Source organism: Dasypus novemcinctus, chromosome 3 (genome assembly GCF_030445035.2).
Source record: "Dasypus novemcinctus isolate mDasNov1 chromosome 3, mDasNov1.1.hap2, whole genome shotgun sequence".
Taxonomy (NCBI): domain Eukaryota; kingdom Metazoa; phylum Chordata; class Mammalia; order Cingulata; family Dasypodidae; genus Dasypus; species Dasypus novemcinctus.
The window spans coordinates 45,183,315-45,201,211 of NC_080675.1; the positions used below are offsets into that span (position 1 = coordinate 45,183,315).

The 17,897-nt window shown below is 42.5% G+C and overlaps 1 protein-coding gene across 8 annotated transcripts in view; it reads right to left on the bottom strand.

Annotated features, from left to right (window-relative positions):
- Positions 1 to 17,897, bottom strand: part of FNTB (farnesyltransferase, CAAX box, subunit beta) — a 95,299-nt gene that overhangs the window by 20,822 nt on the left and 56,580 nt on the right. For 5 of the 8 annotated variants that reach the window (XR_011648323.1, XM_058293270.1, XM_058293269.2 and 2 more), the window contains 4 exons: positions 15,600 to 15,729; positions 12,984 to 13,116; positions 6,009 to 6,120; positions 4,971 to 5,085 (listed from right to left, as the gene is read on the bottom strand). Coding sequence is in view for 6 of the 8 variants with exons in the window: in XM_058293270.1 (XP_058149253.1) it covers positions 4,971 to 5,085; positions 6,009 to 6,120; positions 12,984 to 13,116; positions 15,600 to 15,729 (490 nt within the window). In the remaining 2 variants the exon portion in view is untranslated. Of the gene's footprint in view, positions 1 to 661; positions 746 to 4,970; positions 5,086 to 6,008; positions 6,121 to 6,195; positions 9,524 to 12,983; positions 13,117 to 15,599; positions 15,730 to 17,897 lie in introns of all 8 variants that reach the window. The other 3 variants (XM_071213884.1, XM_071213883.1, XR_011648324.1) reach the window with 2 other exon arrangements.

A 17,897-nucleotide genomic window follows, 5' to 3' on the forward strand; every position in this document is an offset into this window, starting at 1 on the left:
AAATTCCAGGAGCCACCTTTGTAGAAATGGAAAAGCAAATCAACAAATTCATATGGAATGGAAAGGGGCCTCAAATAGCCAAAACTATCTTGAAAAAGAAGAACAAAATTGGAGGACTAATACTTCCCCATTTTAAAACTTTTTACAAAGTTACAGTAATCAAAACAATGTAGTACTGGCACAAGTACAGGCATAGACAATAGAGTAGAATTGAGAGTTAAGAAATAAACCCTCACATCCATGGCCAATTGATTTTTGACAAGGGTGCCAAGTCGACTCAATGGGGAAAGAATAGTCTCTTCAAAAACTGGTGCTGGAAAACTGGAAATTCACATAAAAAAAAAAAGAAAGCGGTCCTCTACATCACACCATTTATACAAATTAACACAAAAATGCATCAAAGATCTAAATATAAGCACTAAAATTATAAAATGTCTAGAAGAAAATATATGACCTTGTAATTAGCAATGGATTCTTTTATGTTATACCAAAAGCATGAGAAACAAAAGAAAAAAAACTAAATAGGACTTCATAAAAATTTTAAACTTTATGCAAAGGATATTATCAAACTAGACCCCACCCCCGCTGCAAAGAGCAGATGCCACAAGCCAGCGGACACTGCAGCCTGTGGCAGATGTGACTCAAGCTGTTGGGCACTTGCCTCTCATGTGGGAGGTCTCGGGTTCAGTTCCCGGTTGCTCCTGGAAAAGGTGAACAAAAATGAGCAGACAGCTGAGAGAACCACCTGGGGGAGGAAGGGATAAATAAAGAAAAATAAAGTAAATAAATCTTCAAAAAAAAAATTGAGGGAAGCAGATGTGGCTAGGGAAGCGGATGTGGCTCAAGTGACAGAGCTTCTGTCTACCACAGGGGAGGACCCGGGTTTGATCCCTGAGGTCTTCTGGTGAAAAAGAAGAAGAGAAAGTGTGCCTGCACAGCAAGCCAGTGCCCATGTGGCAAGCCAGTGCTGGTGCAGAGAGCCAGTACCCGCATGAGTGCATGTGTGGTGAGCCAGTACCCGCACAAGTGAGTCACATAGCAAGATGATAACACATGAAAAAAGAGAGACAAAGGGAGAGTGAAGGTGAAGCGCAGCAGAAACCAGGAATCAAGGTGGTGCAATTGACAGGAAACCTCTCTCCACATCAGGGGTCTCTAGGAATGAATCCCAGTGAATCCTAGAGGAGAGAGAATTAGAAGAGAAGACAACACAGAGAGCAAAAAACATCAGGGGAGGAGGGAAAAAAAAGAAAGCAAGCAAGTGTAAAGACAACCTACAGAATGGGAGAAAATATTTGGAAACCATGTATCTAATAAGGGTTTAATATCCAGAATATCTAAAGAACTCTTGCAACTGAACAACAAAAGACAACCCAGTTAAAAAATGGACAAAGAACTTGAATAGCCATTTCTCCAAAGAAGATATACAAATAGCCACAAACACATGAAAAGATGTTCAACCTCATTAGTCATTAGGGAAATGCAAATAAATCACAAAGAGATAGCACTTCACACCCACTAGAATAGCACAACTATGTGATTATACCAAATACCATTGATTATACACTTTGGATAACTGATTTATTAAAAAAAAAAAAATAGAAAATAAGTGCTAGCAAGCATGCAGATAAAATAGGAACCCTCATGCACTGTTTGTAAGAATGCTTTGGCAGTTCCTCAGAAAGTTAAGTACATTAATAGAATTATCGTATGACCTGGCAATCGCATTTCCAGGTATATAACCAAAAGAATCAAAAGCAGGGACTCGAACAGATATGTACACACAGATATGTTATAGCAGTACTATTCACAATGGTCAAAAGGTGGAAGCAACCCAGTGTTCATCAACGGATGCATGGATGAACAAATATTCAGCCATGAAAAGGAATGAAGTTCTGATACATGCTGTAGCATGGATGAACCTTGCAGACATTATGTTCAGTGAAATAAGTCTATACACGAAAGGACAACTATTAAATGCTCTCTTATATGAATAATTAGAATATGCAAATTCAGAGTAAAAAATTAGAGTACAGGTTACCAGGGACAGGGGTGTGTATGTGGAAATGGGAGTTAATGCTTAAATTGTATAGAATTTCTGTTTGGGGTGATGGAAAAGTTTTTGTAATGGATGGTGTTGATGATAGCATTACATTGTGAATATAATTAACAGCATTTAATTGTATACTTCAAAGTGACTAAAATGGGACATTTATGTACATGTTACCAAATAAAAATTTTAAAAACTGTTCAAACTGTAGAACACAGAGTCCCTAATGTAAACTAGGGACTTTGATAATATGATGATAATAATATTGGCTCATCAATTGTAACAAATGATGGGAGGAAGAGATGAGATGTGGAGGCATTTTTGGGACTTGGAATTGTCCTGGGTGGTGCTCCAGGGACAATTGCCGGACACTGTATGTCCTCCCATGGCCCACTGGATGGAATGTGGGAGAGTGTGGGCTATGGTGTGGACCACAGGACATGGGGTGCAGCGATGCCCAGAGAGGTACTCACCAGATGCAATGGATGTGTCATGATGATGGGGGAGAGTGTTACTGTGGGGGGAGTGGTGGGGTGGGGGCGGTGGGGGTGAATGGGGACCTCATATTTTTTGAATGTAATATTTTTTAAAAAATGAATAAATTGAGTAGAATTTGGGGAAAAAAAATTGTAACAAATGTACCACACTAATGCAAAATGTTTAAAATAGGGACAACTGTGTGAGCGGGCAGTACATGAGAACTCTGTACTTTCTGCATAATTTTTCTGTAAACCGACAAATGCTTTAAAAAATAAGCATTTTTAAAATCTATACAAATTCTATTAGAAGAAAAAAAAAAAACTAGCCAACTAGGAATAGAGGGAACCCTCCTTACCCTGACATGTGAAGTATTTACCAAATCCCCACAATAAGGCATCATACTTATGCTGATATTTTAGAACAGGGTGATTTCTATTGCGACTTCCAGACAATACCGCACTGGGGATCTTAGCCAACATTACAAGGCAAGAAAAGAATAAAATTTTTTCAGACAAAGAAAGAGGCAAAACTGTCCTTATTTGAAGATGTCTTACTTTCCAAACAGAAAATGCAAAAGACAAGATAGACAAATTATTACAACTATTAGGAGAGTTTGGGAAGGTTGCCAGACACAAAATTTCTATATATCAGTAATAATGATGGGCAAAATACAACAGGGGAAAAAAGTTTCTAGTCACAAGAGATGCAAAAAATACAAATTACTTAGACATAAATCTAACAAAAAAAAGTACTAGTCCTTTATGGAGAAAATAAGGTAAGACAAACGAGGGACATGAAAGAAAACATGAAAAATTATGTTCATAAATGAGATGTCTTGATACTGAAAAGAAGTCAGTTTTCTCCCATTAATCTAAAATTCAATACAATTCTGATAAAACCCACCAGGACTGTTTCTTGTGTTTGTGTGGAATTTGATAAGCTGATCCTAAAATTCACATGAAAAAGCAAAAGGCAAATTTAAGGGAAAAGAACAAGGTGGAGGGAACTTGTGTTCCAGATTTAATTTAGACTGCGTACAAATAGGCAAACAGATTAAAGGACCAGAATAAAATTCACTGCAATACTATCTGCCATAGCAAAAGAAAACTGAAACAATGTAAATAGTAACCAACAAAAGAATGGAGAAATAAACTGGGGCACACTTACACAAAGAACTACCATCCAGTATTGAAATGAATAAATGAAGGCAACACATATGAGCATGGATAAATCTCAGAAATAAAATGGTCAGTGAGAAAAGCAATGCAGAATAATTAGTACACTAAGATACTGTTGTAAAAAGTGAAAACATGAAAAGCAATTGTTTGTGAATATGTACATATATAGTAATAGTGAAAAAAAATTCATGGGCTTAATTCACATCAAATTTAGGACATGGTTACCACTGGGGAAGGAGGGAAGGAAAAGAATTGAAGAAGATTGCATAGGAGGCAAACATGGAAAAATGTTAAGACAAAAAAACTGATTGGCTGTTAACTTCTGATTTTCTCTGATTACTAGCAAGCATCTTTTCCACTATTTATTGTCTATTTGTGTTTCTTCTGTTGGAAATACAATTTTTAAAAATGGGGAAGGTTCAAAAGACATAAGATAAGGCAGCCACCTATAACCTATGGCAGTTATCAACATTTACGTTCACAAAAGTAGAAGATCTTTGTAGGGAATGTGAAAATTACACACGGATGTTCACAACAATCTGCACAGGCCCCATTATTTGGTCACTGTGGACAGTCAGTTGGATTCGTGTCTCAGGCTCACCCATCCGTGCCCCAGTACTCGTGGATGGAGCGTTTCCTACATGCCTGGCTGCTCTGAGACTGGATGCAGTGGTGAACATCCTGCCCCAATGGAGCTGACATTTTGTGAGGGAGGTGGACACAAAATAAGTCAAAAACATTATAAATTGTACTGAGTGCTATGAAGGGAACAAACAAGGGGCTGTGGCAGAGCATACTGGGGCAATCTCATTTGCAGAAGGTGGTCTGAGAAGGCTTCTCTGAGGAAATGGCACCTGAACTGAGACCTAAAGGGGGAGGAATCAGCTCTATGGGACTGTGGCCTGCAGAGGCGAACGCTACGGGTCTGCTGGGAGCGTACCACTTCTAGCAAGAAACGGCAGTGGCTTCCTGAGAGAGGGAACTAATGGTAAGTGGTGATCTAGGTCGTGGACTCTAAACCTGTCACCAATTAGACCAACCACCTAGAAGGCTGAGTTTGCCTGGACGTGCACTCCTCCAGCCACCAGTCAGGGAGAATGCCCTCATCCTCACCAAGGGGCTGCAAAACAAGAGGGTGGGGCCTGCGAGCTACCCAAGCTGTCCACGCAGGGGACGCAGGGCTATGTCAACAGCAAAGAGCAGCTGCTCTCTTGGTGAGGCCCTGTACTGGGGACTCTGTTCGACGCCCCATCCCACCTTACCAGAGCGTTTTCAGGCACACCCAGGACCACATCGTGCAGCATGGCTCCACTGCCAAAGTGCTGGGCTATGGACAAACCGCTCAAGCAATAGCAAGTGTGGTAGAAGTCTCGTGACCTGCAAGAACAGGGCAGCTCTGAGCAGGAGCTCCTCCCTTCTGCAGATTCCTCCAATGATGAATCCTGTCCACACGAATTCTGAGCCTGTGGTGCACTTGTCTGTCTTACCCTTGCCCTCAATATAGCTAGAGGAAGCACGGTTTTTCCCAGCAGTTTTTTTTTAAAGTCCCATCCTTCAGGCCTGCCCGAAGAGAGTGAACTGTAATTTTAGAGCCCGTCTCTACAGCTGTCTTCTGGAGGCACAGGGATACTGCCAGTGCTAAATTAATGTATTTCTCTAGGAAAAAAAAATAATGTCTAGAAATGAGCAAATTGTTCCTGACAAATTGCTGGGGACTGGCCTTGCCCTGGACAGCGGCAGAATGTGGGGTAGGAGTGAGGGGAGTAGAGGGGAACAGGGCTTATTTGATTCCACCACCACCACCACCCCCTTTTTTTAAGTTACGGCATATAAAGACATCTCAGAGTTTATTTTAGTCATTTAATCTACTTTGGAATTAGCTGTCATGAGTACAATCTCTGCTTATGGTTTCCTTGCACTCGGGGGTTTTAAAATTCTGTATCTTGTTCTATTTAACTCAGTTTTGTTTTTCGTTTTCGCTAAGAAAAGAAAAAAAAAAGAAAAGCAACCAACCCAGCAATCTATCAGAGGGAGGTGGGGTACATGGAAGGTGAGGGAAAAGACAGGCAGCCACAGGTGCAGGGATCAACTGCACTCTAAGGGGACACTCCCAACTGGGGTGCTTCTTCCCCCGCACTTCCCACGGGCACTGAGCTGCTGATGGAAAAGGACACCTCAGCTTTTAAAGGGTTTGGCCTGTGCTTGGCAGCAGGATCTGAGCAGGCCTGAGGGCACACCCCTGGCCCCTGCCCTCCCTCCTTCCCTTCCTCCCTCCCTCCCTCCCTCGGGAAGGCACTCACTTGCCAGGTTTATCCAGAAGCCCCCCCGCAGGGCACTGGCAGCACATGAGAATATACTCCTGCAGGGCCTGTTGATGAAACATCCAGTGGCTCATACTGAGGGCGGGATCACCTGTTGAAAGGCAAAGGATCAGCCAGAGCTGGGCGAAGAGACAAACGTGAGTCCAGCAAAGTATCGACGACTTACCTGTATTTTATTCTTCCACCTCTGGGTCTAATTTTGAAAATAGTATCCTTGGGACACTTGATACTTTGTCACACATCCCACAACATGTGCATGGACCTACTCCAGAACCCTGGCGTGAATCAAAGAGCAAGAGATCAAAGCAACACCTGCACTTGTCTCGGATCTGTTTAGCCTATTCCTCCTGCAGCCCTGGCTGACCTGTCACTTCCTCAGCACATCTCTGAAAAACTTGTTAACCAGACTCTAATCAGCTAAGAGAACTCTTAACAGGGATGATGAAGTCTGTTACTTCTCCTAATTCTCTAAGCCTGAATTTAATCTTCTCTTCAAAGGGAATTCTCCAACTTCTCTCTTGGCTCAAAAAATGTTCCCAAGAAGCATTACTAGTAACTGCTCTCCTGCATCATATTACACAACCAAAATTTGGCAATTCTGGTAATAATACTGAAGTCCCAACATGTACCTGGGCTTCCCTGCTCTTAAGTTTCCTCAGTAAGATAAGAGAATCCTGTGGGTCACTCACAGATAAAAAGTGAGGAGGAGAGACAAACCACAGAGAGATGAGTGCAGATGCATTTATATGGGAATTGATTTTTAAAATACACATATAGGGAAGCAGACATGGCTCAACTGAAAGAGCATCTGCCTACCATATGGGAGGGTCCAGGGATTGATACCCAGGGCCTCCTGACCCATGTGGTGAGCTGGCCCATGTGCAGAGCTGCCGCGTGCAAGAAGTGCCATGCCACGCAGGGGTGTCCCCACATAGGGGTGACCCACACTCAAGGGGTGCGCCCTGCAAGGAGAGCCGCCCTGCGTGAAAAAGAAAACACAGCCCACCCAGGAGTGGCGCTGCACACACGGAGAGCTGATGCAGCAAGATGACACAACAAAAAAGAAACACAGTTCCCTGGTGCCACCAAGGGTGCAAGCGGACACAGAAGAACATACAGCGAATGTACACAAGAGAGCAAGGGGGTGGAGGGGGGGGAGGGAGAGAAATAAATCTTTAAAAAATAAATAAATATAAAAATACACATATAGGATGTGCATAAGCCCTTGTTCCCACTTTATACTTTGATACCTGGCTACAAAGGTATCAATCTATAAATGGCAAGTGAAAGCTAATTTTCTTTCCAGTTTGTTTCTATGCTTTTTCTCCTATATAGTTTTTTTTTTTTTTAAGATTTTATTATTTATTCCCCCCCCCCCCCCCCCACCCATTGTCTGCTCTCTGTGTCCTGTCCATTCACTGTGTGTTCTTCTGTATCCTCTTGCATTCTTGGTGGCCCCGGGAATCTGTGTCTCTTTTTGTTGCGTCATCTTGCCGCATCAGCTCTCTATGTGTACGGCACTACTCCTGGGCGGACTGTGCTTTTTTTTTTCATGCGGGGAGACTCAATGTAGGGCGCACTCCTTGCTCATGGGCACCCCTACGCGGGGGACAACCTTGCATGGCACAGCACACCTTGTGTGCCACAGTGCTGCCCGTGAGCCAGCCCGCCACACAGGCCAGGAGGCCCTGGGTTTGAACCCTGGACCTCCCATATGGTAGGTGGACATTCTATCAGTTGAGCCACATCCACTTCCCATACTATATAGTTACTTAATTTTGTATCTTATGTTTTTCATTTAATGCTCAAGCCATAAATTCTTCAATTCTGGTACATAATCTTCACAACCATCTGAACAGCCATAAGTGTTACATTCAAAGAAAATGTATTATAATAGGCCCTGGGCCAAAAATCTCACATATATGAGAATATAATCTTATGATAAACTTTTTAAAAAGTTTATAGTAAATACATTTTATAAAGAAAATATGGGGAAACAGATTTGGCTAAACAGATAGAGCACTTGCCTACCACATGGGAGGTCTAGGGTTCAAACCCAGGGCCTCCTGACCCATGTGATGAGCTGGCCCATGCACAGTGCTGATGCATGCAAGGAGTGTTGTGCCACGCAGGGGTGTCCCTCGCGTAGGGGAGCCCCATGCGCAAGGAGTGCACCCCATAAGGAGAGCTACCCAGGAGTGGTGCCACACACATGGAGAGCTGACTCAGCAAGATGACGCAACAAAAAGAAACACAGATTCCCAGTGCCACTGACAAGAATGTGAGCGGACGCAGAAGAACACACAGTGAATGGACACAGAGAGCAGACAATTGCGGGGGAGGGTGGAGAAGGGGAGAGAAATAAATAAAAAATAAACCTTAAAATATATGTGGGCAAAACAGTTAATTGGGGAATATGTCAAACATAGAAAACTAGTACAGAAAATAATTTGTTTTTTTACAAGGAGGAGGGAAGGAAAGCAAATTGCTTTTTCCTGGGTTGAGCACTGGCTGAGGTCCAACGGTTGGCTGGCACTTGGAGGTCATATACAAAAACACCTTCAACACTTGAATCACAGGCCCAGGGAGATGCTCACACTCTAAGAGGCACCCAGGAATGGTGACCAGCTGAAGGACAACCACATCCAGTCTCCTATCATGCTCACTCCAGGGTACAGGTTCACTGAAGCACCTGCACTATTTTAATTACTTCTCTTTTTTTTCCTCCAACTGTGAGCATAAGTGGCTTTGTAGCAGTCACATACATATATGACAGGATGTCATTATATTTCTTTTCCTTATTTCCAAGGTTGTTTCTGGTTCTTTGCAATGGCAAATGCTGCAATGAACATCTCTCTGAATATTCTCTATTTTTAAGATTAATTTCTTCAAAGACAGTCATTAGAGTAGAAATACTCCAGGAGAATAAACATTTTTAAAGCTTTTAATAAATATTGACAAACTGTTTTCCAAGAAGGCTTTAGGAATTTATATAGCAGCTAGCAAAACTTAAAATGTCACTACAGCATCTCCAACACTGGTCACTTTAAAGGTCTCAGTAATTAAAATACTAAAAGGAGGGAAGCGGATGTGCTCGAGTGATAGAGCTTCTGCCTACCATATGGGAGGACCTGGGTTCAATCCCTGGGGCCTCCTGGTGAAAAAAAAGAAGAGAAAGCATGCCCACATGGTGAGTCAGTGCCCGCACAAGCCTAAGTGCCTGCAAGGTGAGCCAGTGCCCGAGCCAGTGCCCACACAAGTGCCCACGTGGTAAGCCAGTGCCCGTGTGAGTGCCTGCGCGAGTGCCCATGTGGTGAGTGCCCGCGTAGTGAGCCAGTGCCCGCGCAAGTGAGTCACGCAGCAAGATGATGATGCAACAAGAGAAAAGGGGAGAGTCAAGGTGAAGTGCAGCAGAAACCAGGAACTGAAGTGGCGCAATTGACAGGGAACCTCTCTCCACATCAGGAGTCTCCAGGATCGAATCCCGGTGAATCCTAGAGGAGAGAAAATTAGAAGACAACACAGACAGCAAAATCAGCAGGGCGGGAGGAGGGGAAGGGGAAAAATAAACAAATAAATAATTTTTTTTTAAATGCTAAAAAGAAATAGTTCCTGACTATTTATTTGTTACATGCCTTTGATTACTAATGAGGATGAAATGTTCCCATAACTTTATTAGTTGCATGTATCTTTCTGTCCTTTGCCTTCTGAAATCCAATAGTTAATTTTATTAATCTAGCTTTTTATTATATTCACCCTTTGTCAGTACCCATATGTGCCACCTTATCTTCCTGTCTTTTTGCCCTTTTGTCTTGGTCATGAGGGTTTTAAAAAAGAATTGTATAATGCTTTAAACATATATTGTAATCAAAGTGTTGATTTTTCCTTTGTGATTTCTTATTTTAAAAAGCATGTTTAGGGGGCATGGGGTTTCTTTTGGGGATGATAAAAATGTTCTAAAATTGATTGCAGTGATGGTTGCACAACTCCACTGAGTATACTAAAATCAGTGGATTGTACACTTCAAATGGGTGAATTGCATAGTATGTTATTGTCAATAAAGCTGTTATTTCAAAAATCATATTTATTAACCTTTAGGGCACTGCATTAAACATGAGTACAAAATGTTCCTTTATTTCACATCATATAACAAATAAAAGACACTCTTATAAGGTAAATGATAATCTATGGCTAAAATCAAAATCTGAAAAGAAATGCTATTTATTACTAAAAAAGATTACAGAGTGTTTCAATTACCTCCTACTTTACTGCAGTTTAAAAGTTCAAAGTTCAACAACTCCAGAGAACTTCCAGAGATCCTGAATTTGTACACCAGCATATAACCATAGTAAAATGAAAGGAGATATGGTTACAGGGTGATGACTATGCATTAGAATCAACTTTTTATTTTTTTTTTATTTTTTATTTTTTTAAAGATTTCTTTCTTTGTTTATTTAATTCCTCCCCCACCCCGGTTGTCTGTTCTCGGTGTCTATTTGCTGTGTCTTGTTTCTTTGTCCGCTTCTGTTGTCGTCAGCGGCAAGGGAAGTGTGGGTGGCGCCATTCCTGGGCTGGCTGCTCTTTCTTTTCACGCTGGGCAGCTTTCCTCACGGGCGCACTCCTTGCGCGTGGGGCTCACGCGGGGGACACCCTTGCGTGGCACGGCACTCCTTGCACACATCAGCGCTGCGCATGGCCAGCTCCACACGGGTCAAGGAGGCCCGGGGTTTGAACCGCGGACCTCCCATATGGTAGACGGACGCCCTAACCACTGGGCCAAAGTCCGTTTCCCAAGAATCAACTTTTTAAATCCCTTATGCCCCCCTTAAATTACAGATCCCCATAATAATGTCACTTTGCATTTCAAAGGCACCTTTTAGCTAAGAAATCCAAAGTCTTTGCAAAAGACAAAACAGTAACTGACAGGTGCAGCCACATGTAGCTCAATTTCACAGGTGGCAAAATACAGGCCTATGGTATGATTTGTATGATTTTTTTTTAATTCAAGAAATTAGCCCTCCATCATATTTCACAAATATTCTCCCCACCTTGCTACTTGTTTTGTTTCTATAATGTCCCTTCTTTTGTAAAATAACTTTTGTTATTTTTCTTTACCCAAGAAATAAACATTAATGGTAGAAAAATTACAAAATATACGGCAGAAAAGAAGAAAAACATACACTACCCATAATGCTACAACCTAGATACTTTCTATTAATTTTCTGGTGTCAACTCTTCACTAAAAATAGGGTTATAAACATACTGCTTTGAAACCTTACTTTGATCACAATATATTTCAAATATCTTTCTATTAATATATTGCATCTCCTTTTGACTCCCAAAGTCAGCATTTTGCCCACTGCTCAAAATACTTCTCTTCCTCTCAGATCCTGCCTGTTCCAAGTTCACTGTTTCTGAGAAGTGGGCGGGCTTCCCCTCAGGCCCAATGTGGGCCTTCTCCCAGGCAATGAAAAAAGCTGCAAGCTCTTGGATTCACAGGCAACCTTTTCCACAGGCAAAGCTTTGAATGTGACTAGTCTTCCAGAGCTTGCGCTGCCACAAGCACAGCAGCAGCAGCCCCCACTCTAAGACTTTACCAGGTAGCTCTCCAGACTTTCCTGGCAGTCGCAGAATTACTGCACTCTTGCCCCTGCCACAGACAGGCGTGGAAAAGGCTGACAGTTTTACCAGGTGCTCAACCTCACCCGTTCCAAATAAAGGGATCACTGAAGCCCAAGTTATCTCTGTCTTCAGAAACACTACACTCTCAGGGAATTCCTGGCTCCGTTACTGGTGCCCAAGTCAGAGACCATGCAGGGTCGAGTCCGGGAAACTACGTCTTAATAACCTGTGACTAAAGCCCAGCATCTCAAAGCCTGGGTTTGGAGCTCGAGGGCAGGAGGAATCTTGGGAAGACCTAGCAGGGCAGAACAGCAAGAGGGGACAGAGTCTCCATTTATTCCAATTCAGTATCAAAAGCCCTCACAGCTCAACAACCCAAATGAAATTAAGAAACTAAAGAAAGTGGCTCAGAAAGAGCAGCCAAACAGGAAGAAAGAGGGGAGAGGACAGGGATCATAGAAAAGAGTCTCAGCTTCTACATTTAAGATGTTAATTACTTACCTAGTAAGTCCAAAGAAAAGCTTCCCTCTGGGCCAAGAGTCTCACAGATCACTAACCAGCAGGGCAGCCAAGACCACCTCCTGCTACTCATTACACCCTGTTCTCACACTAAATAAATGAGCAAGATGATTCAGGAGTTCGCAGGCAGCGTGGGGTTTCAAGAGATAATAAGGGAGCGTTCCCAGAGTTTTTACTTGCTATATAACTACTTTGGTTTTCCATCGCCATTCAAGATTCCACAGAAATGAACTTAGAGTTTCTCCACTCCACTGGCGAGGGTGGAACAAACATGCACTTAGAATTGTTCAGCTAATTTAAAATAAGATATTTCCAATGGCAATAACTATGCAGCCAGTCAGATATGCTGGGGATTTTCTCAGTGGGTTCTGCCTCTCTGCCCCTTCCAGCACTTGCCTTTCCTGTCACTGCTGTGACCACGAGCACAGTGTGGTTTTCAACTCTGACAGGACCACTAGGGAGCTCCGGGTTGGAAACGGTGGCTTCACTCCCAGCTGAGGTGGTAGTCACTGTGGGACCCAGGACAGAAGTGGGCTGGCCCACCAGATAACACAGAAGCAGCACTGGTCTTGCAGGAATTTCAAGGGAGCTCACCCTGCTACAGCCAGACTGAAGCATCACTAACCCCCAAACCACCAGAACTGAATCTTATTCTGCATATGTATGCCCCAAGGCAGGAGGCTCCACACAGGCATCCAGGATCCAAGACAGATGGAGCTCATTTCAAACCCTCTGAAAAAGCATGCTGGATTCCTACTTGGCTAGCTATCTAGAGAAGCCACCTAGAACCTGCTAAGAGCTCTCTGGGCTCACCTTGAGCGTGCAGTGCTCGGTGGAGCAGGGGGAGAAGCCCCGCCTGCCAGAAAGAGTAGCAGCCATCCACCAGCTTGTTGCAGCGGCCCTGAAATCCACCTTCGAATCGCATCTGCCGGCTTGTCACCCATTGCTAAAAATGAGAAACAGACAGGAAAAGCAGTTGGAGGCTTAAAAGAGACCAAAATCCAGCAAGACAAGATCTCCAGAGGCTTCTTGGTGCTCGAGTTTGGGGCCTTTGGCTTCCTTTCCCTCACTGTCACAAAAGGTAAGAGTGGAGCATTTAAGCTGACCCTCTCAGACAACCAGCACTGATCTCTATTCTAAGTGCCTAAGAGCTGATCACCTGTTCCCAGGCTCCAAATTGAGGTTATTATCCAGACTATAAAAAGGCCAAGTTATCTTGTAAGGACATATGCAAAAATCTCTTAATAAGTAACAAGGCTTAACTAGGAGACCACCAGCAGCTCACTTCTAATATCTTTCCCTGCTCAAGGAATTTTATTAAAAGGAGGGAAATGGCATCTTGTCCTACATCTTATCAGATGGTCTCACACTCTAACTGCACTTTTACCTGGCACCTGAGGACATTCACCCAAATAGCAAGTCACTAGCAGGACTGGACTGAACACACTAGTGGAGCCATTAGTCTTGGTAACTAAATGATGGCTCTGCAAGGTCCAGCCTCTCTGCTCCTCCAGGGGAAGCTGGTCAGCCAACATAAGAAAATCTTTACTTTGAAGCTAAAAATGGCTCTCGATGTCATCCAGAGTGTCCATATATGATACCACCATTCCTTACTTATCTCCAATTTTTCTAAACACACTCTACTCCTAAACTCAAGATAGTCAAGGTTTTGGCCTCTAGGAATGAGTAAAACCAACTGGCTGAACAGATAATGATATTTCCACTTCCCACCCCACCCTCCAAGGCAGCTCCAGCCACCAGCCACTGACTTACAGAACTGCCTTCCTGAACCAAAAGGGTAAGGAATGGGTGCATTTCCCCAAACCTAGACTCTCATGATCCTTATGTAAGGGATGTCCAGTATCCCTTAAGTTAACAGTTGTTGAGTTTGGATTATGTCCCCATTCAAGGCAATAAATACCCATGGAGAGTCACAATCCCCAATTCTTACAGACATAAACTGTCGTACAAATTCAAGTGCTAATATATCCCCATTGTGTCTTAACTGAGCAGTGCTTTAGGGAAGATGCACTTAATGAAGGTGGACTAAACATTACTCAAGAAAAGAGAAAATAGGAACTATGGGGTGGGGGGTAGTGGTTTCCATTCTTCATTTTTACTTACCCCACAGCTTAACTGTTTTTAAGTCAGACTAATTTTTTTTCTAGTCTTTGAGCCCATTGGTTTTGTTATGCTTCCCTTGGTTATCTGAATTCATAATATCCTTCAGATATGGGTCCTGGTTCTTCTAACACAAATGGAGAGGATACAGTGGTTTGGATGAGAGGGACACTAGCATTTATGTGGTTTATATATGTTCTTTCATCTAAGCTTCAATGAGTAAGGTGTTGTTATGCTTACCTTATAAAAGAAAAAACTTGAAGCTAAAACTGACTAGACAATTTGCCCTAAGTCACATGGCTAGAAAGTGATAAAGGTAGGGTTCAAATCTAGAACACTGTTATTAAAACTTAGGCATTCACTAATTATATTATTTCTGCCTGGGAGATAAAATTTAATGTTTCATCTCTGATCAGTGATCAGATTTTAAAAGGCCCAATTAATTATCAGTCCAGTGCACCAAGTTGGTCATTTGGGCATGAACCTTCAAGAGAGAAGAGCCTACTGTGGAAGGCTTCCTTAGGATGAAGACAAAACACTGCTGGTTACGTCTCTACAGATTATAACAGAAACTCTCTTGGGAGCTCATGGCAGGGCCCTGACTTCAGAACTCAAGGAAAGGAGCCCTGAATATCAGTGGAAATACAATCTAGCTAGTTTGCTCTAAAGGTTGTGGTCAGAGTGAGTCTGCTTTCCAGAGACGCAGGGGGAACACTTTCTCCCAGGTGGCTGTGGGTGAGCTTGGAGTCTAGACATGATGGCTTGGGCCACCATCTCAATGCAATTATTCATCTCTCCCTAAAAAAACCGTTTAGATGTAGGTACTAAATATTCACACAGTGCAAGAGGTATTAAAGCTTGGCTTCAAAATGCTTCAAAGCTCTTATTACCTTTTTCTCTTAGGAGATTTTTCTAAGACACACAATAGCCTCTAATTCTTAAAGACAGACTAAAACTAACACTCTTCTTAGAAGCCTGAGGAAGCTGCACTGGCTTACACCAGATGTCTGAGGGACTCAAGAGGACTCTGGAACTGGACTAATGCCCTACCTAGAAAGTTCTGAGCAGGAAGACAGATAGGTGAAAAAGGGAACTGAGACTGAGAGCAGATGTTCACCCCTTCCACTTTCTCATAACAGTGCTGAGAGCTTCAACTTCAACAATTACATTTAAAACTTTATTCCAGGACTTGTATAGTTTGTGAGCCCTTCCCAAAGCCAAACCCTCCCCAGAGCCCGCATATCTGAGCACATTGATCCACCAGTGTGACCTGGAACCTGAGAGGAAGTCAGCCCAAAAGACACTTACTAATAAGCTCTTCAAGTTTAAGGAACGTTCCTTCTTGAGGATTACCAGCGCAGCCAGGCCACAGAAAGTATAGCCACCGTGGGCTTCCATCCCTGGCACCCCACCAATTCCACCTTCCCAATTCTGGCACCTAAGAAAAGGAGGAAAAAAGTAGGTTGAGCAGCGTCAGCTAATTAGCAGTCTGGCAGAGTGGCTGCACAGAAGTTCAGGACCATCATAGGTACCAATGGATATCACATATGAAAGCATAAGCAGTCACAACTCTGAAATGCAAGATGCTGACTAAGTAACTTTTGGAGTTAACCTTTTCCTTTGAAACAAACAGAAACTCAAAAACAGTCTACTATGTGTAAGAAACATACAACTACAAATTCTTACTCTTTGGACAAAAGTTATAAAATTACATATATAATATGATAACCATCAGGATAAAACAAATATCTTGAAAAATAATTGCTAATTCCAGTTATCTTGAGTACAGGTCTATTGGTGATATTTTTTTCATTTTTAATTTTCTCTGTTTTCAGAAAATGTCTCTCATGAATATATAACTTTCTAACTGTTCAAAAATATTTTTAGAAATTTCCTATAAATTCAAATTATTCATTTATTATTATGATTACTCCCATTATTATTTGGGATTAAACGATATATCAAGAGTACATCTTCTAGTCATAAAAAATATGCAGTGGGGAAGCAGATTTAGTTCAACTGATAGAGTGTCTGCCTACCACATGGGAGGTCCAGGGTTCTATCCGGGGCCTCCTGACCTGTGTGGTGAGCTGGCCCATGTGCAGTGCTGATGTGCGCAAGGAGTGCCATGCCAGGTGGGGGTGTCCCCTGTGTAGGGGAGCCCCACGCACCATGAGGGCACTCCACAAGGAGAGCCGCCCAACATGAAAAAAAGCTCAGCCTGCCCAGGAGTGGGACCACACACATGGAGAGCTGATGCAGCAAGATGACATGACAAAAAGTACACAGATTCCCAGTGTCGTTGACAAGAATGCAAGCAGACACAGAAGAACACACAGCAAATGGACACAGAGAGCAGACAATGGGGGGGGGAGGGGGAAGGGGAGAAAAATAAAAAATAAATCTTAAAAAAAATTTTTTTTAAATAAAGTAAAATTTAAAAAAATAAAAAAATAAAAAACATGCAGGGAACAGGTGTGGCTCAAGCAGTTGAGTGCTTGCCTCCCATGCGGGAGGTCCTGGGTTTAATTCCTAGTGCCTCCTGAACAAACAAACGAACAAAAACAGCAAAACAATGAGCAAAAACAACAAGCAAACAGACGAGGAGTCAACTCAGGGGAGCTGATATGGTGCAGTGGTTGAACACTGGCCTCCTACATTCAAGGTCCCAGTACCTCAGAAAAAAAAACAGCATAATTTTTGACTCAGGAACATACCAATTTCAGGGGGAAAAATCCTACAAAAGTAGTAAGAATGAGCCCTAAGATTAGACTATACAAATGTTTAGTGTATTCTATTTATAACAGCAAAATATTAGAACCAACTTAGAAGCTCAACAATAGGGGACTGGTTATATAACTTAAGGAACATCTGGACAGAATACCACACGGATGTTTATTTATTTTAGAAAAGATGTTCCAAATATGTTATATGAAAGAAGTTGTAAAATGGTAATGCACTGCCTGATTTCATTTCCAGAATTCTGGAAGACACACACCAAAAGAGTGGTTATCGCTTGGCAGTGATATTGTAAGTGATTTAGACTTTCTTCTTTTTGCTTGTCTGTAATAAATCAGTTTTATCTGTGAGATTACATCATTTCCTTTTAAGCATATTTTTACCATACAACCATGTAGAACTTTACTTCCAACGATCTACAAGGATCTTCCGGCAGGTGTGACAGCCTCCCAACCCCAGCTAGGGTGCTAGGGCACAGGTGAATGAGAGCGAATTCAAGGGCTGCTAGGACCTCCAGGAGGGAGAGAAAGGAAGTCTAACACCTTCTAGTCTTCCAGGTACCTCTTCCTAGAGGGCCTGGCACATGGGGAATTTGCAAGCCTTTTTTGGAGAGACCCCAGGCCCTGGGAGATCAGCAAGACAGGGTGTAGAGTAAAAACCTGGCTTACATTCCCTGTGCAGATTCTTCAACATCCTTCCCTCCCCAAGTATACACACTCACGGTTCTCTTTCCTGTGCAAGATGACGGCATTTGGAGTGTATTCCAGCTCAAGTTTGAAAGATGTGGTGAGGGAAGAATATGCAAGGGACCTCTTAAAATTTCTCTTTCTCTGTCTCCTAACTATTCTTTAACACTGAAAAAATATC